Source organism: Gopherus evgoodei, chromosome 8 (assembly GCF_007399415.2).
Source record: "Gopherus evgoodei ecotype Sinaloan lineage chromosome 8, rGopEvg1_v1.p, whole genome shotgun sequence".
Lineage (NCBI taxonomy): Eukaryota > Metazoa > Chordata > Testudines > Testudinidae > Gopherus > Gopherus evgoodei.
Window position 1 is genome coordinate 107,042,052 of NC_044329.1, and position 25,988 is coordinate 107,068,039.

The 25,988-nt window shown below is 44.8% G+C and overlaps 1 protein-coding gene across 1 annotated transcript; it reads right to left on the reverse strand.

The window, feature by feature from the left end:
- Positions 1-6,782: 6,782 nt before the first annotated feature.
- Positions 6,783-25,635, reverse strand: LOC115656677 (cytochrome P450 4B1-like). The gene is made up of 12 exons (XM_030573719.1): positions 25,412-25,635; positions 22,688-22,829; positions 21,109-21,153; positions 18,964-19,091; positions 18,381-18,505; positions 17,088-17,239; positions 15,342-15,448; positions 13,405-13,595; positions 11,760-11,893; positions 9,929-9,993; positions 9,160-9,242; positions 6,783-7,224 (listed from the first exon to the last, which is right to left on the reverse strand). The coding sequence occupies exons 1-12, from the start codon at positions 25,619-25,621 to the stop codon at positions 7,056-7,058; spliced, it is 1,551 nt and encodes a 516-aa protein (XP_030429579.1). The 5' UTR covers positions 25,622-25,635; the 3' UTR covers positions 6,783-7,055.
- Between the last annotated feature and the right edge of the window lie 353 nt (positions 25,636-25,988).

Below are 25,988 nucleotides of genomic sequence, written 5' to 3' on the forward strand. Positions count from 1 at the left end.
CTTGCAAGCTTAAAAGTCTACCTAAAGACATAAGTGATCATCCAATGGTTTTGTAGTTGCCATTGAAACATAAGCGGTACGTTACCACCATCAGCGCCTATGCTCCTACCATCACAAATAATGAAAACGAGAAAGAAAAGTTCTCTGGCGACTTAGACAAACTCATTGTGCTTACATTGGCATCAGATAAATTTATTATCCTAGGGAGACTTTAATGCAAGGGTTGGCAATAATATCTGCTGGCCTGCCATTGGACAGCATGAGCCTGGGAAAAAGAATAGCAATGGAAGACTGCTACTTTGTGAGTACATCAAGTGTCAATTAGCAGTCGTGTGTACCTTTTCCTGCCTACCAAACAAAAGGAAAATATCATGGATGCACCCAATATCCAAACAATGACCTCTTATCTGCTACATCATTGTCCAGTGGCAAGGTCTACACACAGGATGTACAAACCACTGCAAGCATGGATGGGCAGACTTCTGGAAAGACCATCACGTGATCTCTCCAAACTGTTATTAGTCATTCAATCAGAGCATCGCAAGTCATCATCTAAATCAATCAGATGGCTCAACATAAAGTGATTACAAGATGAAGTGGAGCTCTGTAATAACATTACAGCAGCTATGTCTGACCCTGCTGGACTGACAACCAGTGTTAATGTAAACAGTGAGTGGGCAATTTTTCTAAACATGGTATATCAAGTCACTTTTTCTATCCCGAGTACAGCAAAACAATATCGTCAAGATTGGTTTGATGAGAATGGTGGAACACTATGGTAGATGAAGTCCAAGGCTATGCCAACCACCAGGAGACCAAAGATTTCTCTGCTGCTTTTAAAGACATGTATGGTCTGACACATACCCTTACGGTGTCCTTGAAGAGCGTGGATGGCCTAATGCTGATCACTGACAAAGGAGAAACATTTCAGAGGTGGCAACAGCATTTCAGTGATGTTTTGAACACGCTGTCTAACATTACAGACAAGGCACTAATAAGAGTAGTAGATCATCCAATGTGTAATGACAACAAGGACACAGCCACATCTCTTGACGAAGTCAGCCCTTCAATCCGTGCCATGTACATCTGCAGGGCTCCCAGATCTGATGGCATTCCTGCAGAAATATTGGAATATGAAGATGAGATCCTGCTGAGGAGACTTCATTAATTCATACTCAATATATGGAGTACTGAAGACATATGTAGAGTATGACTTCCAAGTTACCACCATTGGTTTGTTAACCCAGAGTTTGAGTGTCCACAGTCATTTATAACCCTAGGTTGGGAATTGTAGAACCCTGTGTCCCAAACTGGGACTCCAGTGTCTACACTGATTTATTCAGGCTTGAGTCCAACCACTCATAGCCCAGACTTCCTAGTGCCTTTCCAGAATGTGGCCATTCTAGACCTTTGTTCATGGTGCACTGTGGGAAAACTTGACCGTCCACCAAACTTGACTGCCCAGAGGACAAAGAAAGTCAGCCCAAGGGATACTTCTGGGGGACTCCTGGAGCACAAATCCAGTAGGGCTGTGTCTACACTGCAAAGCAATATGGCCTGAAACCTGGGTCCTATCTTGATTTAGGCTCTGGACCTCCACCCCCATGGGGTGCTCATATCCTGAGTCTGAGCGTGATTTGTGTATAGATGGAAGGAGGGTTAGGCTTGAGCCTGAGTTCAAACACTGAGCTTACATGTCAGTGTAGACATACACTAAAACAACATTAATTAACTCTCACACCCATGGTGAGGCTTAAACATACATTCCTGGGTTTGGGGGAGTGTTTGAAACAGGGGTTTTGGTTTTGGCCCACTGTAAAAATAAGGTCCATTGGTGCATGGTGGACCCTGATCAAGTTACAGATCTGCGGCTTGTCTGTTTTATTGATGGGTAAATTGAGGCACTCAGACACTGGATTCAGCTATATTAAGGCCAGAAGGGGTGTTGGATCATTTGCTCTGATCTCCTGTATAAGACAGGGGGGAGAGATAGCTCAGTGGTTTGAACATTGGCCTGCTAAACCTAGGATTGTGAGTTCAGCCCTTGAGGGGGCCACTTAGGGATCTAGGGCAAAAACTGGTCCTGCTAGTGAAGGCAGGGGGCTGGACTCAATGACCTTTTAAGGTCCCTTCCAGTTCTAGGAGATTGGTATATCTCCTACTGCTATTATTATATATTATACAGGCCATAGCATTTTATCCAGGGATTCCTGCAGTGGAGGGAACCGATCTCCCCAGCTATGTACATAGACACTAGTGAGGATGATAGGCTTGCAGTTGAACAGGGGTGACTTTGATAAGATTGCTTACACAATGGGAAAAAAAATCTCTGACCTTGCCTTCTGGTACCCCCAGTGCTCTGATGGCTTATTGAAGCAAATCAGTCACATTCCTCAATGAGTGTGTTTTACCAGAGCAGCTACTTCTCTGACCTCTTGCATTAAAGCCCCAGGTCAGTATCCTGAAATTCTACAGACATACAGAGCCAAATTTGGTGTACGCACCCTGTTTGTACCAGGGCGGAATTGGGCCTGTAGTGCAAAGAGCATTGAAATATTTTGCTGTTACTTGTGTTCTGTTCTTGTTTCAATAGAAACTGTGAGGTTATCAGCATGAATATTTCTATATCGTTGCAGATATAGAGGGCCAAAAACTGAGCTGAAGATCTGACTCAGAATGTGCCTGCATTTACAGCTCTTAGCCCCCATAAGGGAGAGAAATGTACTTCTAATTGGAAAAGGACATGTTTTTCAAAACATACAGAAAAATCCACACTAAACCCAGAGCCTTGGAGTGACCAGGAAAACTGATCCATCAGTTACTGAACATAGCAGCTTTCCACCTAGTTGGCTTCTTTGTTTGTTATGTAACTAGTGATAGTTTATGTAGAAGCTAAGACAAACAGAGATAATTTGTATTAAAGTCCAAGGGTGATTTAAATGGTCTTTTCAAGAAGCAGAAGGAATGACGGAGACTGAAGCCAGTCTGTTCCAGAAAGTGTTATTAGGAGCTTAATATTTGCTAGGTATCTCTATGGTATGTTACTCATTTTGTATCTGCCAACTAATTGGTAGCTTATGCTGTATGTTCTAGTTAAATAATACCATACACTTGAGTTTAAATGATTAAAGAATCACTGCCCCTTAACGTAACCACAGATGCACTGGCATGTGACTGTTCCTTGGTAGTCACATTTCTTGAATGAATTCATAGAATCATAGACTTTAAGGTCAGAAGGGACCATTATGATCATTTAGTCTGACCTTGTGCACAACACAGGCCACACAATCTCACTCCTGTATCAAACCTGTGTCTGAGCCACTGAAGTCCTCAAATCATGGTTTAAAGACTTCAAGGTGCACAGAAACTTTCAGCAAGTGACCCATGCCCCACGCTGCAGAGGAAGGCGAACCCCCCCACCCCAGGGCTTCTGCCAATCTGCCCTGGAGGAAATTTCCTTCTCTACTCCCAAAATGGCGATCAGCTAAACCCTGAGCATGTGGGCAAGACTCACCAGCCAGCACCCAGGAAAGAATTCTCTGTAGTAACGCAGATCCCACCCCATCTAACATCCCATCAGGGAGCATTGGGCATATTTACAGCTAGTAATCAAAGATGAATTAATTCCCAAAATTAGGTAATCCCCTTATACCATCCCCTCCATAAACTTATCAAGCTTAGTCTTGAAGCCAGATATGTCTTTTGCCCCCACTACTCCCCTTGGAAGGCTGTTCCAGAACTTCACTCCTCTAATGGCTAAGAAACCTTAGTCTAATTTCAAGTCTAAACTTCCTGATAGCCAGTTTATATCCATTTGTTCTTGTGTCCACATTGGTACTGATCTTAAATAATTCCTCTCCCTTCCTGGTATTTATTCCTCTGATATATTTATAGAAAGCAATCATATCTCCCCTTAGCCTTCTTTTGGTTAGGCTAAACGAGCCAAGCTCTTTGAATCACCTTTCATAAGACAGGTTTTCCATTCCTCTGATCATCCTAGTAGCCCTTCTCTTTAAGGCACTTTACAGAGTCCCAAAGAATCCAACCTGTTCCAGCGCACTTTACTGTCGCGGAAAATTGTGTGTGTGAGACAGTAATGATTTACAATGAGTGTATTTGGAAGGTAGGTATAACTTGATGGCTAGATGTAGTGTATATTCCTTGGATGATACAGCCATCTCTCCTTTCTTGTAGTGTTCTTTTGTAAGAGGCACCCTTGCTCACAACTCCAGTTGAGCACCTTCTCTTGGTTACTCACCAGACTGCTGTGAGTGGATCAAGCCGTGGAATCCCCTGGGTGTCCTAAGCATCCAGAGTCTGAACAGAGTCCAGCACTGTCCTTATCTTAGGGTCTGGAGTCCTTTTTGTCTCAGTGCCTGACTAGCATCTCGAAACATGGAGTCTTCTCCACCCAGCTCTCTATTCTGCCCTTGGCCGCTCCATCCTCTCTCCCTTTCCTGCCCATAACTATTCTGTGGCTCTCAGTCATCCCCCTGTGAGTCCTTTTCTAACCTTTCAGGTCCTTGGTCAAGTGACTCCTAGAACAGCCTTAACAAATGATAGACCTCTACTAGAAAACTTCATTGCCAGACATCCTCTGTTCTGAAAAACCAGTTTTCCTGGTTGAGATCTAGACTATTGTTTAATATGTTTGTATTTGACTAGAGGACCATCCCAAATTAACAACCCTCTGTTGTCAGCCCTGTTAGACTTTCAGTTCAACCTGGAGGTAAAGAGGGAACAGAGAACAGAGCACTCAAAGATCACACATTCAAAATGGAGATTGCTGCTGATAAAGATATGCCCAGCGAGTCCATAATCTCACACTGAATCCACAAATCGCACAGATTTCCCAAACAGTCATACCCCGACAATCAGCGCAGTCCCTTGTTGGGGTGGCAGTGTTGTCTAGAGGCTAGAACACTACATTGGGAGACTTGGGTTCTACTCCAAGTTCTGATGCTGCATGACCTTGGGTAAGTTGTTTCTCGCCCCATCCTTTATCTGTCTTGTCTATTTAGACTCATCGGGACAGGGACTGTCTCTCACCATGTATTTATACAGTGCCTGGCAAAAGGGGCTCCAATCTTTGTTTGGTTCTCCAGGCATTAGAGGGATATGGACAGGGCCAGCTCTAGGCACCAGCATTCCAAGCATGAGCTTGGGGCAGCACTTTTCAAGGGGCAGCACTCAAGGGGTTTTTGTTGTGTGTTTTTTTTTCGGCAGCACTCTCCGTTTGTTGTTGTTGTTGTTGTTGTTGTTTTTGCTTTGGTGGCGGCACTCTGCTCTCCACCTCCGTTTAATTTATTTTTTTTTTTTGCTTGGGGCAGCAAGAAACCTGGAGCCGGCCCTGGATGTGGACATTGCATAAGGCCACAGCAAGAGACACAATCGGCCATGGGGTGAGAGGCGGGGATCTGAGAGCGTGAATCCGGATACATTTATATTTGGAAGCCTAATGTGCTAATAGGATGGCATGAAAATATTTTTAATGCTATTTAATTTATGCATCATTGACACAGCTGTGAAATCTCAAGATAATTTAGATACAAACAAGTTGATAAAAGGGGTTACACATGAATTTAATCCTTACAAACATTGATTAATTTGCTTGCTGGGTTGTTGGGATGCCTGATCTGCTGCACACAATTTTGCTCTACGGTGTACAGTTGAAAGTTGTGCCGCTTTGACTATGCCACTAATGGTAAAGTGGGACAACTCCCCTCCCTTGTGTGGATGCAGCTATATGGGTATAAGTGTGCTCTGTACCAGTATAGCTGTTTCTGTATGGCACGGGAATAACTATATGGCTATAAGACACCTTAATAATGGTGTCAATGCACCCACATTAGGGATAACACCAACAGTGGAAAATCACACCCCTCACCGACATGGTTATACCTGTAGAACTTTTCAGTGTAGGCCAGGATTTGCACTCTCCTTAATTTAGTTAGCTGAAGGGCTGAATCAGGCCGTCCCATGGCAACAGATAAGCCTTTGCATTGCCCTGAATGGAAGGCAGGGAAAGATTAAAGAGAGAGGCAACTTTTGTGCAACAAACCTGCCATTGATTTATGTCCTATCTAGAAGCATGTGGAGGGTCCAGTGCCCAAACAGCCCACCTGGGTCCCAATCCCTGATTAGGGTTCTAAGCACTCATGTAAATAAACAATAATTGTCATTACCACTATGTAAGGCTTCTTCCTATTAAGCATAGCATTGCCCTGGGGCGCAGTGGCACTCCCTTCCCTTGGTGGACTTCTGCAGTACCCTTTCTGGGGTAAACCAGTACAACTTCCTACCTACTCGTCTCGCTCCCTCAGAGGAAGTGGTCCCTACACAAGGGCTGGAAATCTGGCAGGCTTGTGTACAGAGCGTACAAGGGGACAGGAAGAGGAAGTCTGCTTACTCACTCCCGTCCATCCTTCACCCTTTGTGTCAGAATCTGGGCCCTCTGCAAATCTCCCAGAGCTGGGACGCTGTCCTCTTTCTCTTCTGTACAACGCTAAGCCCTTGTTAAACTATTATGATGATAAATAAAAATACACTGCTGCATCTCCATGGCCCTTCCCCCTGCCAATAACGTTTTAGTTAATCACAAAGAAGAGTTAGCAGGGAAACATCTGCAGAGATGAAACACAGCCTTTGTTTTCACTAGAACCAACTGGGAAAATTTTGACAGGAATTGTTGCTTTGGAAAGAATTTTGTTTTGAAAAAAAATCTATCAATGTTTTTTGACACCGGTACAAGTTTAGATTTGTTGATTTCAGAACGACTTTTTGTTTTGTCTTTTATATAAAAGTCAAAATCAGAGTAAAAAGTTTTGATGATCTTGGAAGAATTTTTGAAATTTTATTTAAATGATTTTTAAAAATTCATTTTGTGGGAAATTTTGAAATTCTGTTGTTTCCTTTGCAATTCTGAATGAAACCAATTTGAAATCACAGAATTTCCCATGAAAAGGAAATTTCAGTTCCCACCCAGATCTAGTTATTCAATCAAATTTAGATTAAACTCTGCCATGTATCACACTCCCGTCTCAGTGATCTAAGTGTCACTGAAGTTTCTTCAGGTGCAGGTGAATCCCATTCTTGGAGCGCAAAACGAGCTGAGGTATTTTGATGGGGGGCTTGGCTGGATCAGGGGAGAGTTCAAAGCGCAGCAGAGTCTGCACAAGAGCCACCTTCAATTCGTTCATGGCAAACTGCTGCCCGATGCAGTTCCTGAGCAGAGAGAAGTGACAAATATTTCATCTCTAAAGTTACCAAAGACACTTAATATAGTAAACAGAGCACAAGGGACGACCACTGAAATAGTTAACGGGATTCATTTCTAGCCAGTGGTTAGTAGAAAGGGTTGGAAAATGGAAATTCCTTCCCACAACAAAATTTTGCATTTTTGTCATTTTTTTTTCCATCTCAAATAAGCCTGGAAATGTGACAGCCTGGGGAGCCAACCAGCCCCAAATTCCCTGAGTAGAGTGTGGTGCAGAGAAGCAGCTGGCAGCTGCTCTTTCTTCACCAAGTAGACAAGAGATAGCAACAGAGCTGTAAACATAATTCTTATCTGATGTTAAACATCTTCCCCAGCTAATGCCTGCAGCCAAAGAACATACCTGTTTAATTTAACTATGTCGGGCAAGAAAAATACCCAAGTGCTGCACTTTCGTCTCTCCAGTCACAGTATAAATTGATTAGTCTCTAAGGTGCCACAAGGACTCCTCATTGGTTTTTATAGTATAAAGACCAGGTCTGAAGCCAGTTTAAAGTGGCAAAGAGCCATCAACTTTTCTATGTGGATTTAGATTGGCTAAGCATTAGCTTTGTATGGGTATTTGTTTTGGATAAACTGAGTGGTGAAGCTGGTTGGGATTTTTCCACTGGAATGATTTTCCAACAGAAAATGCAGTCTTAGCAAAAATGAAATTTTTCTAAAGAACATTTCCAATTTTTGTTGGAAAACTTTGAGGGAAATCTAAATGAAAACTTCTGTAAGCCAGGCAGGCAGCTTGGGATAACTGGGGAACATTCATTTAGATATTCCAAAGAAAAATGTCAGTTTTGAAGAAATTGCCCCTTCTGCCAGAAAATTATTCCAACAGAAAATTCTTCACCAGCTCTACTGGATAGTTTATCAGAAACAAACATAGGCAGAGGTCTGGTGTGAATCAGCATAGATTCAGTGAAGCTGACGAAACTATGCCATCTATACTGGCTGAGAATCTGGTCCCTCTGGTGGAACAGGAGAGAACAATTATCAGCACCTAACGGCGTTTCTCTTGGCTGATTTGTAATTAAGCAAAAGGTTTGCTCTTTTGTTGCAGGCACTTGTCAGGGAAGAAGGATTCTAGACACAAGTGACAATTACATGTATAGTTCTGCTGTGAATACAGCAGGAAAGCTGCCACCTCCTCTCTCCATAGTGAAGAATATGTACAGGGTAGTTCTTCACAAGTCTTGCCCAAGGTCCCACAGCACATCAGTGGGTAAGCCAGGCATAGATGCCAAGTCTCTAGACTTACCTGTCCACTAGACCACCCCATGTCCTAATTGTGCAATAGAGCCTACAATGTGCTAGACACTTGGCAAGATAGACAACAAAGGACAGTCCCTTCCCCCAAAGAGTTGACAAACAAACAAGCAGACAAAGGCCAGGGCAGGAAAATAACAAAATAATTTTCTATACCAATCAACCAGGTTCCCTACAGGCAGCACAGCAAAAAGTGGGACATAACATTGGAGAGAAGCAGGGGCCTTGCCGATGAGTTCAAGGTCAAACCACGTATAGGAGACCACACGGAAGATGGTATGGAGGTATTGTTCTGACATGCTGTGGATTTAAACAGACATAAGCCTGAGCTGGATCCAAGTCTAAGAGTTTCCTAAGTTAGAGGATGTTTGAATTTGGAGTTTTGCTTCAGTCCCAAATGTTCCTTTTTAAGCGCACACTGTTGAATACCTTGAGAGCACATGTAAAACAAGAGCACACTGATATGGCACATGGCAAAGACAAAAGGTGAAATTCTATTCCCCAATGACAAAACTCCCACTAACTTCACTGGAACTGGAATGTCACCCCAAGGTGGGTGTGATTCATCAGTGTCCAAGGAAAATTATTTTATTTAACTAAAGCAACAGATAGAATTAAATATACTCCACCTGGGTCCAGCTGCAAAAGGCAGAAAAGCATAGGAATGGCGTCCAGCTGAGTTCTCTGGTGAGAATCTCAAAGGGTCGAAGACCTGTAAAGAATAATAAAGACACATAGTTATGAAACTATCGCTTAGTTTGGCAACCGAGGTTAGCTAGTAAGGGCCAGATTCCACTCTCAGTTACCCTTGCACAAGCCCACTAAAGGCAAGTAAACAGCCTTATCTTAATGACAGGGGACAATGTGTACCAATGGTTTGGGTAGGGAAAAGGGACACAATTTCCATCACAATCTCTCTCCATAGCTAACACCATGTATTAGTATATGGCTCCCAGCCTACAGCAGAGAAAAGGCCCGATGCAGAAGATCCTTGAGACATCTACAAACTTCCCAAAATGAAAACGGGTGAGTGTGGCCCAAACAAATATGGGAGGTGTCAGGGCAATGAAAGGTATTTTGTCAGCTTTAGGATTTGGCCTAATGCATGGGTGAACCTGGTTTTCTCTCCACTCTTAATTAAAAATTCACATAGAAACAAAATTTAGTTTTCTCTGGACCTTCCATATCCCACATATCCCCTAAAATCTACAGTTAAGTGGAGTCTTCATACAGCATGAACATTGTGTTATCTACGTACTCCTAGTGAAAAATGGTCATCTACCCAAGGAAAGGGCCTACTTGCTGCTTCCTGTGCACATAGGAACTTCTCATTGATCAGACATATAGCTATCCCATATCCAAAAATATCTTATCAGTCTCAAGTAAAAACAGAAGTACCTCTGGATCGTGCCAGACTGTGGGGTTTCTGTGAAGACCATAAATATTCAGTGAAACCAGGGATCCTATTAAGAATCACAGAAATAAATCATCATAAGACAGGAAAAACGTGTCCTAGACCATAGTGTTCTGTCCACCGACACTTGTGGAATCCTGCAAAACTAGATTAGTATCAAATCCCCTTTTGAAGTCCTATTTTCTTCTGCCACCCATGTGTTTATTGAGTAATAGAGTTCCATCAGGGGACCACCTCATTCTTTACTGACTAATAAAACAAAAATTGTCCAAAAATGTTAAAGAATTTCTACAGACGGTGAAAAAAGTCACTTCAGGTAAGCATCAGGAGAAGGGGAAATGTTGAGGTGGGTTGGGGGAAAATCCAAATGATGTTAGAGATGAAAGAGTCCTGGTGGACGTGCTCCATGTCCTTATCAATGCAAAGTTTTTCCTTGTGGTTTATTCTCCTGCTCTTTGTCTTATCTGCTTTAAATAAGTCTACACCTTTTACCTTTGAAGATTTTGGAACAACTTATACATCACACCATTAGGAATTGACTCTTGGTATTTAATTGTATAGCTGCCACGTTGAGGAGCCCCAACCATAGCCCAGGACCCCACTGTGCTAGGTGCTGTCCAAACACAGAACAAAAAGACAGTCCCTGCCCCCAATGAACTTACAGTCTAAGTATAAGACAAGAGACAACAGATGGAATCAGACAGACTGATGGAGGAGTTCGCAGAAGTAACATTCATCATCATGACAGGCAGCTGTCTCAGCACATTAGCAGCCTAGTTGTGATTTTTTTGTAGGGTTTATGGCAAAGGGAGAGTTTTAATGATGGTTCCTCCCAAGTGTGAGGAGCAGCATGGCAGAAAGCATGAAGATGCTTCTTGGAAAATTTAACAAGTGGGCAATGGAGGCTGATATCATGGCCTGGCTGGAGGTGGGAGTTGACCTTTTGATACAGAAGGAGGGATGATAGGTAAGGGTGAGGAATGCGATAGGTCATGAAGGCCCTACCAAGTGAAGACAAGTAGCTTATGTTTGATACAATAGAGAAGAGGAAGCCAGTGGAGGAATGCAAAAAGGGATGACAAGGTCAAAGTGACTTTGGTCACAGGCTGGGAAAATAACCTTTGGAGCAGCATTTTGAATGCACATCAGTGGGGCAAGATTGCATTGTTCAAGGCCAGAGAAAAGGATGTTGTCATGACATGTGAGATAATGAGAGCAGGGCTACAGTTTTAGCTGTGTGGCTGGATAGGAAAGTCCAGATTTTAGAGCCATTATGCAGAAACAACCTCAAGACTTAGACATAGATCTATCTCTAGGTTCTCACATCCAGGCTGAGTAAAGATGATGTCCAAGTTACAGGCCTCAGTGATGGGTAACAGGGTGGTCAAGAAAGGAGGTAGCAAAGATGGTTTTGGAGGGAAGAGTAAGAGTTCTGTTTTGTCTATGTTAAGCTTGAGCTGATGGCTAGATATCCACAAGGAGATGTCAGAGACAGGCTGAGATTTTTTTTGGACAGAAGGAGACGGGTCTAGAGTAGAGAGACAGATCTGTGAATCGTCCACACGCAGATGGTAGTTGAATTTGCGTTTGTGGATGTTCTTGATATTTAGCCTAAATCAAGTATCACACTATTACTCCAAATAATAGTCCGTGTGTCTCCCTAAACAATTCCCCTCTCTCCTTTCATTCTCTGTATATAAAATGCTTTTGGAATGAGAGGCAAAATACAAATAAGAGACATGAGCATCACTGCCATTGATGTACAGGCACACAACAGCCTAATAAGCATTTAAAAAGGAGACAGACTAGGCAGACCTTTTGGTAAGGTACGTCCATCAACAAATGTTACAGGTGCACTGAGTTCTCGTCCTACGAGAGGCACTGGAGGGTAAAGACGAAGAGCCTCTTTGATGCACATGGTGGTGTAGGTCATCTTCCCAAAGTCATCCCTGAAAGGAACCAGAGGCAGAAATTAGGGACAACTGACAATGGCCAAAAAGATATTGTTCGTATTTTTTACAGAGATTCACCCAAAGGCAGAGCTGTGACCTGGAAAACAGAAAACTGAAAGGTGAACGTTATAACCTGTAAGTCAAGCAAATTGCAAGCGGATGAGAGTTCTCAGTGCGAGAGCCATGGAGGAGGGAGAGCGGTGCGGAGGTACTGCTTATGCAAGCCAAGTAGAGGAGGGAGAGTTCTCCCTCTGGTTTTATAAGAAAAGGGAGAGCTGTACTCTGCCCAGCTCCCTTAGTTTAAAAGGAGCTGAAAGGGGAAGGGTGATTAGAATGGACACACTTAGGCAACCTTCTCTACCTCTCCATCTATAATATATAGAGTTATTAGGGCTTTAGGCAAGAAGGAACGATTAGATCATCTAGTCTGACCTATATATCACAGACCATTAAATTTCACCCAGATCCCTCTGAACTGAGCCCAGTTGTGCCCAATATCTTATGTCCGACTAAAGCATATTTTCCAAAAACATACCCAACCTTGATATGAAGATATCTAGAGATAGAGACTCCACCGCTTCCTCTCATTCTTTGTTCCAATGGTCAATCGCCCTCACTTTTAAAAATATGTCCATTTTCTAATTGCAGGATGTCTGGCTTCAGCTTCTAGCCACTGGCTCTTGTTATGTCTTTCCCCACTAGATTAAAGAGCTCTTTAGTACCTAGTATTTTCTTCCCATGAAACACACTGTTGTCAGATGACCTTTCAATCCTCTTTTTGATAAGCTAAATAGACTGTGCTCTTTAAGTCTCTCATTTCAAGGCATTTTCTCCAGCCGCTGAAGCTGTAGTACAGGACTCGACGGGAGAGCGCTTGGGGATTGATTTATCACGTCTAGATTAGACGCGATAAATCGACCCCCGCTAGATTGATTGCTGCCTGCCAGTCTGGCGGGTAGTGTAGACATACTGTAAGTCTCTCATTGTAAGGCAGTTTCTCCAGCCCTTGAAGTGTTTTGATGTTTCTTTTTAGCACCCTTTCCAACTTTTCAACAACCTTTTTAAAACATGGACACTAGAACTGGATAAAATATTCCAGAATCTGTCTCACCAATGTTCTATGCAGAGATGGGACAGTTGACTCATGTCAAGCAGCAAATGCCATTCTATTTTTTGAATGCTATTTTGACTATAAACTGCTATATGCCCTCTGGGTTGTACTGTGGCCTCCATCTTGAGCTGGACTACCCAGGAAGTGTTGGGAAAAATCTTTACATCTAGCACAGGGGCTAAAAATGAGAAACCATCAAGAACCATCAACCTTGATGGTCCTGCATTCAAGTAAGTTCACCCCCAGAACAAAAGGCTGCCTGCAGTCCAGGAGAACTAGCTTTCCCAATTGGGAACTGGGTGGTAGGGCGAGAGACAACTGGGGTTAATAAACTGATCACCTGAGAGGGGTTTCAAGTTATTTGGGAGATCACTTGTAAGGAATATTAAGTTCTCACCATTGAACAGTTTCTCTGTCTCCCAGAATCTCTTTGATCTCTTCCCTGCATCTCTGCTGGTGCTCTGGGTGCAGGGCCATACAGTACAAGAGCCAGGAGATCCCACTGGCCGTGGTATCGTGACCTTCAAACATAAACGTATCCACCTCGGCACGTAGGTCTTCATCGGATAATCCAGCTCCATTTTCATCCTAACAACACACGGCTTCTATCAGGTTTCATGGGTTTTCCCAGGAAAGAGATATGAGGCTTCCTGCTGCTCAGAGTTTAAGTGACAAATGTGTTAGAAAGGAAACCCTGGAACATTGATCCCAGTGGGTCAGACCTTCCCTTTAGGTTGGGGAGAAATGTAAGAATCCCCGCATGTGAGATGAACTCCTGTGACGCAGAAAGGTACAACTGCCGTCCTTGCTGTCCCTCGAATGCAGATACTGCTTCCTGCTTGCTCACTCTGGAGGACAAGAAACCTCCTGGAGGGATGGTGAGTAGTAAGGAGGAAGCTGGGACATACTTGTCCCCTCCCCCTTCACTAGCCCATGGAAAGGCTGAGATGCACCAAGGGAAACACATTGCATCCCTTAGAAGGGATATAGCAGTGGACTTACTAGTACCCCCATGTACAGTGCAGCAGCGGGCGGAGATTTCTCTCTCCTCTCAGTGCTTCCCCAGCCTAACACAAAGCTGAGCTTAAATCAAGGGTGGGCAAACTATGGCCCACTGGCCTCATCCAGCCCATAGGACCGTCCTGCCTGGCCTCTAAGCTCCTGGCCCAGGAGGCTTGCCCACAACCCCTCCCCTGCTGTCGCCCCTCCCTTGCAGCCTCAGCTCGCTCATAATGCTCTGGTCTGCGGGGTTGTGAGCTCCTGGGACAGTGGAGCTGCAGAGCCCGGCCTGACCTATGGTGGGTGGTGGCGGTGGTGGTGGCATGGCCTGGCTCCAGCCGGGTGGCATGACTGTAGCGCCACAAGGTAGCTGTGCTCCAGGCAGCGCGGTAAGGGGGCAGGGAGCGGGGGGGGAGGGGTTTGGATAGAGGGCAGGGGAGTTCGTGGTGCTGATCAGGAGTGAGGGTGTGGATGGTGGTCAGGGAGGAAATAGGGGGTTGAATGGGGGCAGGGGTCCCAGGGGGAAGTCAGGAAGGAGGGGGGATGGATGGAGTGGCAGGCAGTAGTCAGAGGCGGGGAGTCCGGGGGCAGTCAGGGGAGAGGGAGAAGGGGTGGTTGGATGGGGTTAGGGTCCTGAGCGGGCCATCAGGAATGAGAGGATGGGTTGGATGGGGCAGCAGGGGTGCAGGGGCAGTCAAGGGACATGGAGCAGGGGTGTGAGGATGGGGCAGGGGTCCCAGAGGGGCTGTCAGGAAATGGGGGGGGTTGGATGGGGCAAAAGCTTTTGAGGGAGAGGGCAGATAGGAGGTGTGGGCCGCGCCATGACCCCCTCCTATAACCGGCCCTCCATACAATATACAAAACCCGATGCGGCCCACAGGCCAAAAAGTTTGCCCTCCCTGGCTTAAATGGTACACACAGTCCTGCATAATTACATTGCCACCCAGTCACTGCTGAGTTAAAATGATCATTTCTATAAAACGATCACTCTTTCGATCTACAGGAGTCTGCTTATGTCTTGCCAGTGACTATACTTTGTAAAAATGAGACTAAGTGTGGTTTATAACCTGGACTGCACATGAACAAGCCTACAGCGTTTGTGTGGCTTTAACTATGCACACAGGACTCTGCAGTCACAGAGTTGGGGCAGAACCCATCCCTTGTGTCAAAACTATGCTTCTGAACATTGATGAATCCGGCCAATCAATTTTAACCTTTTCCCTGAACAAAAAATATGTTTTTTGGAAGCTGCTGTCCACAATGCCCAGGCCTCTCTCAGTGCTGCTACTCGAAATGCTCACATACTTGGCTCCAAACAGTTCTTGCAACACTCACTTTAGCACTCAGAAGGATGTCCAGAAAGTCCGGTTGGCGCCTCCTCTGGATCTTTTCATGCTCTTGCTCATCTTTAAGGGACTCCTTTCTTTCTCTGATCACTTTATCTGCATCAGGAAAACATTAAAGTAATTATATCCCATTCGGAGCCATATGTGCACTGTGATTTTCCAGCAGCAAAGAATCCTGTGGCACCTTATAGACTAACAGATGTTTTGGAGCATGAGCTTTCGTGGGTGAATACCCACTTCCTCAGATGCATGTAGTGGAAATTTCCAGGGGCAGGTATATATATGCTAGCAAGCAAGCTAGAGATAACGAGGTCAATTCAATCAGGGAGGATGAGGTCCTGTTCTAGCAGTTGAGGTGTGAAAACCAAGAGAGGAGAAACTGGTTCTGTAGTTGGCAAGCCATTCACAGTCTTTGTTCAATCCTGAGCTGATGGTGTCAAATTTGCAGATAAACTGAAGCTCAGCAGTTTCTCTTTGAAGTCTGGTCCTGAAGTTTTTTTGCTGCAGGATGGCCACCTTAAGGTCTGCTATAGTGTGGCCAGGGAGGTTGAAGTGCTCTCCTACAGGTTTTTGTATATTGCCATTCCTAATGTCTGATTTGTGTCCATTTATCCTTTTCCGCAGAGACTGTCCAGTTTGGCCAATGTACATAGCAGAGGGGCATTGCTGGCATATGATGGCGTATATTACATTGGTGGATGTGCAGGTGAATGAACCAGTGATGGTGTGGCTGATCTGGTTAGGTCCTGTGATGGTGTCGCTGGTGTAGATATGTGGACAGAGCTGGCATCGAGGTTTGTTGCATGGATTGGTTCCTGAGCTAGAGTTATTTGGTGCGGTGTGCAGTTACTGGTGAGAATATGTTTCAGGTTGGCAGGTTGTCTGTGGGCAAGGACTGGCCTGCCACCCAAGGCCTGTGAAAGTGTGGGATCATTGTCCAGGATGGGTTGTAGATATTTGATGATGCGTTGGAGGGGTTTTAGCTGGGGGCTGTATGTGATGGCTAGTGGAGTCCTGTCAGGATTGAACAAAGACTGTGAATGGCTTGCCAACTACAGAACCAGTTTCTCCTCTCTTGGTTTTCACACCTCAACTGCTAGAACAGGGCCTCATCCTCCCTGATTGAACTGACCTCGTTATCTCTAGCTTGCTTGCTAGCATATATATACCTGCCCCTGGAAATTTCCACTACATGCATCTGAGGAAGTGGGTATTCACCCACGAAAGCTCATGCTCCAAAACGTCTGTTAGTCTATAAGGTGCCACAGGAGTCTTTGCTACTTTTACAGATCCAGACTAACACGGCTACTCCTCTGATGTGTGATTTTCCAGAACCCTAATGGATCCCAAAATACCCAGGAACCAGAATTCTTTGATTCTCATAATTTCTGAAATGAGATGGATCACTCTGCATGGCTTCTGGGGGACGTAAAGAATCTGGGCCACTGCGGAGGTGCCTGAACTAACTACACCGATGGGTGCTTCTCTTGTTGGTGTAGGTACTCCACCTTCCTGAAAGGCAGTAGTTATATCAATGGGAGAAGACCTCCCATTGACTTAGGGCTGTCCACATCACAAGTTAGGTCGGTATAACTACTTTGCTCAGGGATGTGGATTTTCCACATTGCTGAGTGACGTAGTTATACCGACATAAGTCTGTAGTGTAGAATAGGTCTTATCTTGGAGCCTGGTACAAATCCTGAATGAGAGGTGAGAAGAGGATAGCAGGAAATACCTGTATGCTTATGTGCTAATCTGCAGGCCTTGCGGAATTGACGCCCTTGAGAACTGAGCCAGTAAACGAGATGGTTGTGATGCAGGGGTGTCTGGATTCTCTGTTGCACCATCAAGCTGAGGTCCATGACTGTTTGGATATATAAGTTCTCACTACAGAGAGAGAGTCAAGAGAGAGATGGATAAAGACTGGGCAGCGAGTTTGAGTGTATTGGGGGAGAGATTGCAAAGATTTCAGAGTTGTTGATTTTAATGGCAAGTGTGTGGTTAGTGCAAGACTAAGGTCACCCAGCATGACAGCAATGTGAACAAGCGGTAACGTAGTAAAACTGCCTCAGAGAATGGCCTTTTCCTTCCAAAGCATTCAGGCCAGCCTGCACAAGGCAAAGCAGTGTTCCCGGGGAGTAACTTGAGTGCTTGTAGTTGAATGTCTTGGTTTGCAGCACTTCTTCCTGGCCTTCCACCCCCAGTATAAGTGTCTGATAAGCCATGTGCCCAGTCCTATGAGGTGCCAAGTGCCCTCAGCTCTCCTTTATTGCAATAGGTGTGGCAGGCACTCTGCGCCTTCCCAGTTCAGGCTTTTGGGTTGTGACACTGAGGAACCAAAAGTCACTAGTCACGTGAAAACTTAGGGCTAATCTCGAGCCCATTGAATTCCATAGCAACCCCCCCACTAACTTCACCAGAGCAAAATCAGACCGAGGTGCTGGAACAATTTGTACAGTGGGGGTACTGAGAGCCATTGAACCAAACTGTAAACCCTGCATATAATGGAAACCACTTCAAGCCAGTGTGTGCAGGACCACCTCCAGAACCCCTAGTTCCAGCACCTCCGGATCAGACTCATTATGATTTTAGCTACTCTTAGATTCGAATAGCTGTATAATATGATTGACTGTATAGGAAGCAGCTTTCTTGGTTTGCCTTGAAACAATGCTGCTTGTCTCAGTTAAACAACAACAATCTCACTTTTGTTACCACCCCCATCAAACCACACCGAATTCTCATAAAGATCAGCTGATGGCATCAATATATTAGTAGCTTCTGCATTTAAAAGACACCAGCACATCTAGCTCCTGAGGCAGGCTGTAAGAGGAGGTAAAGTGGGTCCCGGCACCCCAGATCCCAATACTCCCCTGTATTAGTGACATGAAGATCAATAGGCTAATGCATCCACTACTTCTATCACATCTGTGTAGTTCCCAGTTCGGACATAATTGCACCACACTGAATTTAAAGTCATTTAAGGCCAACAAGGACTTTTCATCAGGATTTGACACCAGCCTGTACTGACCTGTCAGTCTGGCAGTTGCTCTGGTAACTAAAGGCACATTTCATGATGCTGTCAAGAGACATCAAGCTGACATGTTCAAAGAGCTCCACTGACTTATCCTGTGTGATCAGCTGTTCCCACTTATCCTATTGGAAAAGAGTAATGAGAAGGGAGACATTTTCTTGGGAGTACAGAATCCTGGTTACAGCCATTCACTTGGGTCTGGGCCACCTCTTGCATCTGGGGATGTTGGACCTGTGGGCAGGTGGCTGTGATTTTTAACAGTCCAGCCAGTTTCACTGACAGTCTTGAGATTAAACCCTGGGTTGCATGGGAGGCTGAGAAATGGCAGGAGCGCCTTTAACAGGGCTCATTGTCTGCCAAGTCATCACAGGTCACTCTCTGGAGATGTGCAATGAGTTAGCATGGGCTCTCTTCTGCTCACTGTGCTACACTGCTGCAGCGCTGGCAGCCGATCCAACATGCACCAAGGAGAACACTCTCAATGTTTTTAAATCTTTCTAATCTACTAGGTAAAGGTTCTTAAAACAGGAAGGGGCACTAGGAGGTTTGAACTCATGACGGTGCCAACAGCCATTCCTACCAGCATCACGCGGACAGAATCTGCCATCATGGTCACGTAAGGTTTCAAAAGATCATAGTGAAACCCTGGTGTCAGCAGCCTCCGATGCTGGAACCACTTTGGCCCATTTAAGATCAACAATCCTTGCCCTGTGAAGGAGCACAGTGCAAAAGAGTTGGTTAGATCACTTCCTACTAAGCAATGGACCATTTCAGGTGCCATAATACAATCCAGCCAGAATATGAATGAATATCTGCTCAGTTCTATCCAGTGTATTCATCAGGAGGAAGAGAGTTTTTCTTTAGAACATAAGAACATCCATACTGGGTCAGACCACTGGTCCATCTAGCCCAGTGGTTCTCAACCAGGGATACGCAGAGGTCTCATCAACTCATCTAGATATTTGCCTAGTTTTACAACAGGCTACATAAAAAGCACTAGTGAAGTCAGTACAAACTAAAATTTCATACGACTCATTTATAGTGCTTTATATACTATACACTGAAATGCAAGTACAATATTTATATTCCAAATGATTTATTTTATAATTATATGGTAAAAATATGAAAGTCAGCAATTTTTCAGTAAGTGCTGTGACACTTGTATTTTTATGTCTAATTTTGTAAGCAAGTAGTTTTAAAATGAGGTGAAATTTGGGGCTACTCAAGAGAAATCAAATTCTTAAAAGAGGTACAGTCTGGAAATGTTGAGAGCCACTAATTTAGCCCAGTACCCTGTCTTCCAACAGTGGTCAATGCCAGGTGCTTCAAAGGCTATGACCAGAACAGGGCAATTATGCAATGACAATGTCATCTGCTCCTGCCTTCTGGCAGTCAGAGGTGAGGGACACCAAGAACATGGGGTTGCATCCCTGAGCCTCTTTGTTATTAGCCATTGATGGACTTATCCTCCATGAGCTTATCTATTTCTTTTTTGAACCCAGTTAGACTTTTAGCCTTCACAACTTATCCTGGCAATGAGTTCCACAGGTTGACACTGTGTACTTCTTTTGCTGAGTAACATCATTAAACATCTTTGATTTCATTTAGAGCTTTTTGGAGAACCAATATTTTTTTTTCCCTGTCAGAAATTTCAAAAGAAAAATCTTTGTTTGAAAATTTTTAATCAACAATTTTCAGTTTTCCTGAGGGAACCAAACCAAAATTCATTTTGAATCAACCTTTCTGTAATTAAATGCAAGCTTTCAATTTGTTTAGACTTAAAATGTCATTTTGTTTCAACTAAAACAACCAAAAGAAAATGATATTTTAAGACAAAATAGAACATTTTTCATCGAGAAATTTCCTACTGAAAGCTGAACAGTTGTGTCAGAATTGATATTTTTCCATACACATTTCAGTTTCAACAAAGCCATATTTTTTTGAGGAGAAAACGTTATGTACCAAAACGTCTAATTTCAATCCAGACAAGGAAATGCAAGGTTAAGGCTCAAAGATGACCTGATACTTGTTTATGTATTACCACTTAATATCACATGTAAAATATTGTATCTAATGTGCTCTCAGCTAAACCTCCGAAATATCTAGTTACAATGATGACATGAGTAAAAGGATGGAGCTTAACCTCCATTTCTCAATCTGAACTCTGATTTCTCCACTTTCCTGCATTTCATTCACACCTTCCAGTTACTGTCACAGTCATTTTTGTCAGGGCCGGCACTACCATTTAGGCAGCCTAGGCAATCGCCTAGTGCGCCAGAATTATTGGTGGGCGGCATTTTGCCAGAGGGGGCAGCAGGCAACTCCAGTGGAGCTGCCGCAGTGGTGCCTGAGGAGGGTCCGGTGGTCCGCGGCTCCGGTGGAGCTGCCGCAGTCGTGCCTGCGGACGGTCTGCTCCTCGCGCGGCTCCGGTGGACCTCCCGCAGGCATGGCTGTGGCAGCTCCACTGGAGTTGTGGACCACCGGACCCTCCGCAGGCACCACTGCGGCAGCTCCACTGGAGCTGTGGGACCAGTGCGTGGGGCGCCGAAATTGCCGTCTGCCTAGCGCGCTCAAACCCCCAGCGCCGGTCCTGGTTTTTATGTTAGCTATTAAATGCTATCGCTCTGTATCTATGTGGTACAAGAAATGGTGCTGCTTCCCTCATGAATATCACCAGCAATATTGTTACATGAGGTAAATGAGAATGAAATATGATAATACAAACCAATCCAGGGAACCAGGAAACTGTATATCACAAGAGACTTAGGGTCTGTAGAATTCAATAGAGAAGAGAAATATATTATTAGGGTAAAATGATACTGAAGATGAATAAGGTGCTACTCATGGTGAGTAAGGCATTAAAATCTGGTCCTATGTTAGTCAAACATTATTAGAATAACTTCTAAGCTTTAATCATGCTCTCGTTAGTAGCAAAATCTGTATTGGGAAGGACAATCTCCATACAGGAAAACTCTTTCATTTTATATCAAGGTTCCATTGATAGATTCTAAAGGGTTAATAAATGTCTGACAGACATTGTAAGCGTGTAACAGAGAGGAGTAATAGGTGTTGTTATAGGGGGTTATAGCCACATCAGAAAAAGGCACAACAGATGGCTCTAAGCAATCTACTGACCTCTTGGACTCCTCTATAGCAATTGACAAGCCATTTGTTAATACATCAATTCTTTCTAATCATTGAATATTAATAAATAGACCCTTACTAAAAAAAAGGTGACCACAATTCTCTCTATTTAGAGCATGCTTTTCTCCTCATTCATCCTTCTATCCAGATTCATTCCCATCACCATAGTATCAGAGCACTGGGGAAAGACCAAATTGGTTTAGTTAAGCTTAAAACTCCTTCCAATAAATACATCACCTCCCAGTCTGCATTTTTCAGTTTGCGCCTGCTTAGACTTGCTCTTTTGCTTAGGAATATTGACTCATTAGCCTCTGATTCTCATTATGTGTAAAAAGTACAGAGATTTTTTAATACCATTATTTAATTCAGGTTTTTTCTTCAGTGCGGCCTTAGCTTGGGTTATAACGAGTGTTGCCCCTAACTCAGGTCCCATCTGCACTGAAAAAAACATAAGTCAAGTGTAGTGGTGCTTTCATCTGAGCAGGCTTGGCCCATTGAGGAAGAGGCTACAGCTCTAGTGAACACAACCTGTCATTTTCCAGGTATGTGCAATGAGCAAACCTTTCTGGAGCGTGGGCAATACAGATTGAAATTGACATTAATGGCTGCCTTTTCAGATTGGTCTAAATAGGTCTACCTTTTTCCACTCACAAAGTTGCAGGCATAAGTAATTGCAGGCCCTGTGTAGCTGGTGTAAATTGCATTCAGTGCTTGGGCTTCAGCACTTATTAATTGCTCTTCAGATGGAGAGTGATCATTTTCTGTGTGAGTATTGAAAACAATTGATCAAAATGCTCACAAAATACACTGATTTCATTCTGTGCCAGTTTCCATCTTAAAACAATGGCATTTTCTTTGAATAGGTGCTTTTCATGTCCATTTCTGAGACCTCTGCTTTACAGATAATAGCATTCAGTGGCATTTGCAGTATGGAATGATATCACTAGCACTCAGATATAAGAGGTGTTATATTTTTGGACCCAGCAGAGAAGGAGATAGACACAGTGGGAGCTGCTAGAAACACAGCTTTGTGCTGTGCTTGCTTTATTGTTCTAGCTGAAAAACTGAAACTAACAAGAAAGTGAGGGGCATAGCACTGGGAAGGAGGGAGTACTTAAACATTTAGAGGGACAGGACATCACAAGACGCAGTATCTTTACCTCCTCTGCTGTAGACTGCCTTAGCATATTCAGGGTGGTTGATGGACAAAAATCCTAAGAAACCGCCATACCACATGTGGTGACAGTGTGGATATTGTTCTGCCCAGGATGCTGTATTGTCTAGTTCATCCTCTTGTTGAAGCTGTGTTGTAAATTAAAGGTAGATATAGTTCATTACAGATATTTAGCAGCACTATCTGAATGAGAAACAGTCTGGGGAGTTAGATAAGACAATAGTTAATAGGCCAAGTATGTGTACATGTCTGCATTTTAGTAGTGCTATTGATTAGGCTTTTAACATCACTAGAAGTGCAGAGATTCCTTGTTTGTTAGAAAGGCAGATTAAGGTGAGTAAATGTGGGTAAGGCCAGGGGAAATCATAAGAAGTAGCCCAGACAGTTTTTATTTAAGCAATTCCTCTTTCAGCCTAGTCCCTTTCTCCTTGTTCTGCCTTCAGATACCCATCTGGACCCTGACCTCCACCTCCCATTATGTTTCCTCATCCCATCCCCACAGAACACCTGGCCGAGTCTGTCCTGGGCCTTTGAGCTTTCTGTCTGAGTTCTCCCATATAGCACATCTAGAATCTAGTTCAAATGGGCATTGAGGGCCAGAACCTCAGCGGATGGAAACCAGAATAACTCGACTGAAGGCACTGGAGAGATGCCCATTTACACCAGCACCTGGGATTTAAGCGCAGACCCAGCTGTGACTGACAACTTGTGTGAGGGTTGTCTAGGTTTTCCTCTTGTTGAAGCTGCATTGTTAGTTAAAGGGAGATGTAGTTCAAGGGAGATCTTTAGCAGCACACTCCGAAAGGGGAAGAGCCTTGCTACAGTCAGGGGACTGGATGAGTCAGATGAGGCAATAGCTAACAGGCCTAGGCAGGAATGCATGTTTGTATTTTTGTAAAGCTGCCTTTGTACAAGTTTTTGAAGCCACTCCAAGTGCAGAGATTCCCCCTGTTCATTAGAAAGGCCAGTAGAGGTGAATGAATGAGGACAAAGCCATGGGAAACCATAAGAAGTAGCCCACACAGTTAAGTGTTGCTTAAGGAATCCCTCCTTCAACCGGTCCACTCACTCCGAAAAGGAGAACTCTGAATGCCAACAGTTCTCCCACTTTTAAATTGGATTCTAGGTTACAGCACCTTGTGGATCAGCCATGCAGATCCAGGGCCGGCTCCAGGCCACAGCGCGCCAAACGCGCGCTTGGGGTGGCACACCTCGGGGGGCGCTCTGCCAGTTGTTGGGAGGGCGGCAGGCGGCTCCGGTGGACCTCCTGCAGGCATTTCTGCAGCTTCGGTAGACCTGCCGCAGGCGTTTCTGTGGACAGTCCGCTGGTCCTGCGGCTCCGGTGGACCTCCCGCAGACACGCCTGCCTGCAGCTCCACAGGAGCCACGGGATCGGCGAGCGGCAGAGCGCCCCCCGTGGCGTGCCGCCGTGCTTGGGGTGGCAACATTGCTAGAGCTGGCCCTGTGCAGATCCCACTGGTTTTGGCAACCGCAAGTTCTTCCATCTGAGAGCTAGTGACCAGACAGCCTGCTTAAACCAATGTATAGTTTAATTTTAACAGCAGGAATGAAGCATAGCATAACATGGCCAGGATTTTAAAACAATAGTCTATGTGAATGTCTAGCCTACCTAAACGCTTCCCATCCTATGATGGAAGCCTTAACTTCCTCAAGACTCCTCCAGCTCAGGCATTGTCCCTCAGCCACCCAGAAGTGAGTACTGGACGGCAGTGTTTAATTTGTGCCTCTAGGCTTGGCAGTTCATAGCCCTGGCACCTCTGGGCTTGCTGCACCAGTTATGAACATAAAAAGGTTGCTTGAGCCCTGGCACCTCTTTCATTACAAATTAAGCACTGTTGGGAGGTGTCATATCTCCAGTTGTTGTTTTGCCTTCCTGGCTGTTTCCCAAAGAGCCTGATGAGATATTCTGATGTTCTTAATGCACCCATGAAAAACTTCACAGGTGTGCCTTTTCCTACCTCACAGGACCTAGAACTCATTGGAAGCGGCCCAGGACAAGCTGTTCTTATGGCTTGGGAGAATTTTCAAAACATTGCCAGACGCCTCTCTTTGTTCTTAGCCGTGTGCTGGTAACTTGAAAGAGAGTGACAATCCCTCTACAGGCCACAGAGCACGCATGCAGAATCTGAAGTGGCCTTTTCTGGAGGGTTTAATAGGAGAAAACAAGTCTCTGCCTTAACCGCAGAAAGCCTGTGACCTCTCTCTAGCAAACCTGACAATAGACTCCTATTAGTGGGAGGGTAGAGGAAAGTAAAGAAACTTTGTACTTATGTAAACAAGGAAGCCAAGTGCCCAGGAGCAGCGCCAGGGTTTTTGGCGATCTAGGCGCAGGGCCAGCTCCCCAGTCCCACGGCTCCGGTGGACCTGCCGCAGGCATCCCTGCGGACGGTCCACTGGTCCCGCGGCTCTGGTGGATCTGCCGCAGGCATGCCTGCGGATGCTCCACGGGAGCCGCGGGACCAGCAGACCCTCCGCAGGCACGCCTGCGGGAGGTCCACAGGAGCAGTCTGCTGCCCTCCCAAATCCTGGCACCCTAGGAGACCGCCTAGGTCGCCTAAATGGAAGCGCTGGCCCTGCAAGTGCCCATTAGTCTAATAGTTGAGGTAGGTCTATGACATAGTACAATCCCAATTGCTATCTTACTGTTCACACACACACACACACGCTACAGTCCCAGTTACTACTTTACCATTTGAAGGTGGCCATACAGCCAGTGGGTGGGAGGTCCTGGGAAACTTTTAAAGATTTTGAGCAGTTTTTGCTTCCTCCAGTACAGCTGGATTGCTTTCAGAACCACACAGGCAAGGCACACCACAGCCATCAGGTGAAACATCTGGGAGACAGCTCTGTTCAGCCATGCCCCAGAAGGGTTCATTACTGTCTGCAGTACAGATTTCATGCTGCTGCCCTCATTGGCAGGTACTGTATAAAAAAGCCCCAACCCTGTCAGCTTCTGCTGCACTCTGTACTTCCTGTATGCACAGAGTCAGACACACTCTTATCACACCGGAGTGCAAAGATTAGACTTTCAGCTGCTTTTCAAATGGATTACAAGCACCGCCCAAATCAGAATAGCCGTGGGTGAAGTTTGCTGAAAGAATAGCCCTAGAAGGCAATGAGCATGTTGTGGGAAGCTTGTGTCTGACTCTAATTCATGCAAAACAGGCTGGATAATTGTATAGCCAATAAAGCTCTGGGTAGGTGAGGTAGGAGTAACCATTTATCTCTGCCTCAGAACATAAACATATCAAAAAACGCCCCCATAT

Excerpts from the sequence above, each read along its gene's own strand:
- LOC115656677 (XM_030573719.1), bottom strand. The coding sequence starts at position 25,621 with ATGAAATCTGTACTGCAGACAGTAATGAACCCTTCTGGGGCATGGCTG. Across the intron at positions 18,506-18,963 it reads ATTCTGTCCGCGTGATGCTG|GATAAGTGGGAACAGCTGAT; the intron begins GTAGGAATGGCT and ends CTTTTCCAATAG. Across the intron at positions 11,894-13,404 it reads GACAGAGAAACTGTTCAATG|GGATGACTTTGGGAAGATGA; the intron begins GTGAGAACTTAA and ends GGTTCCTTTCAG.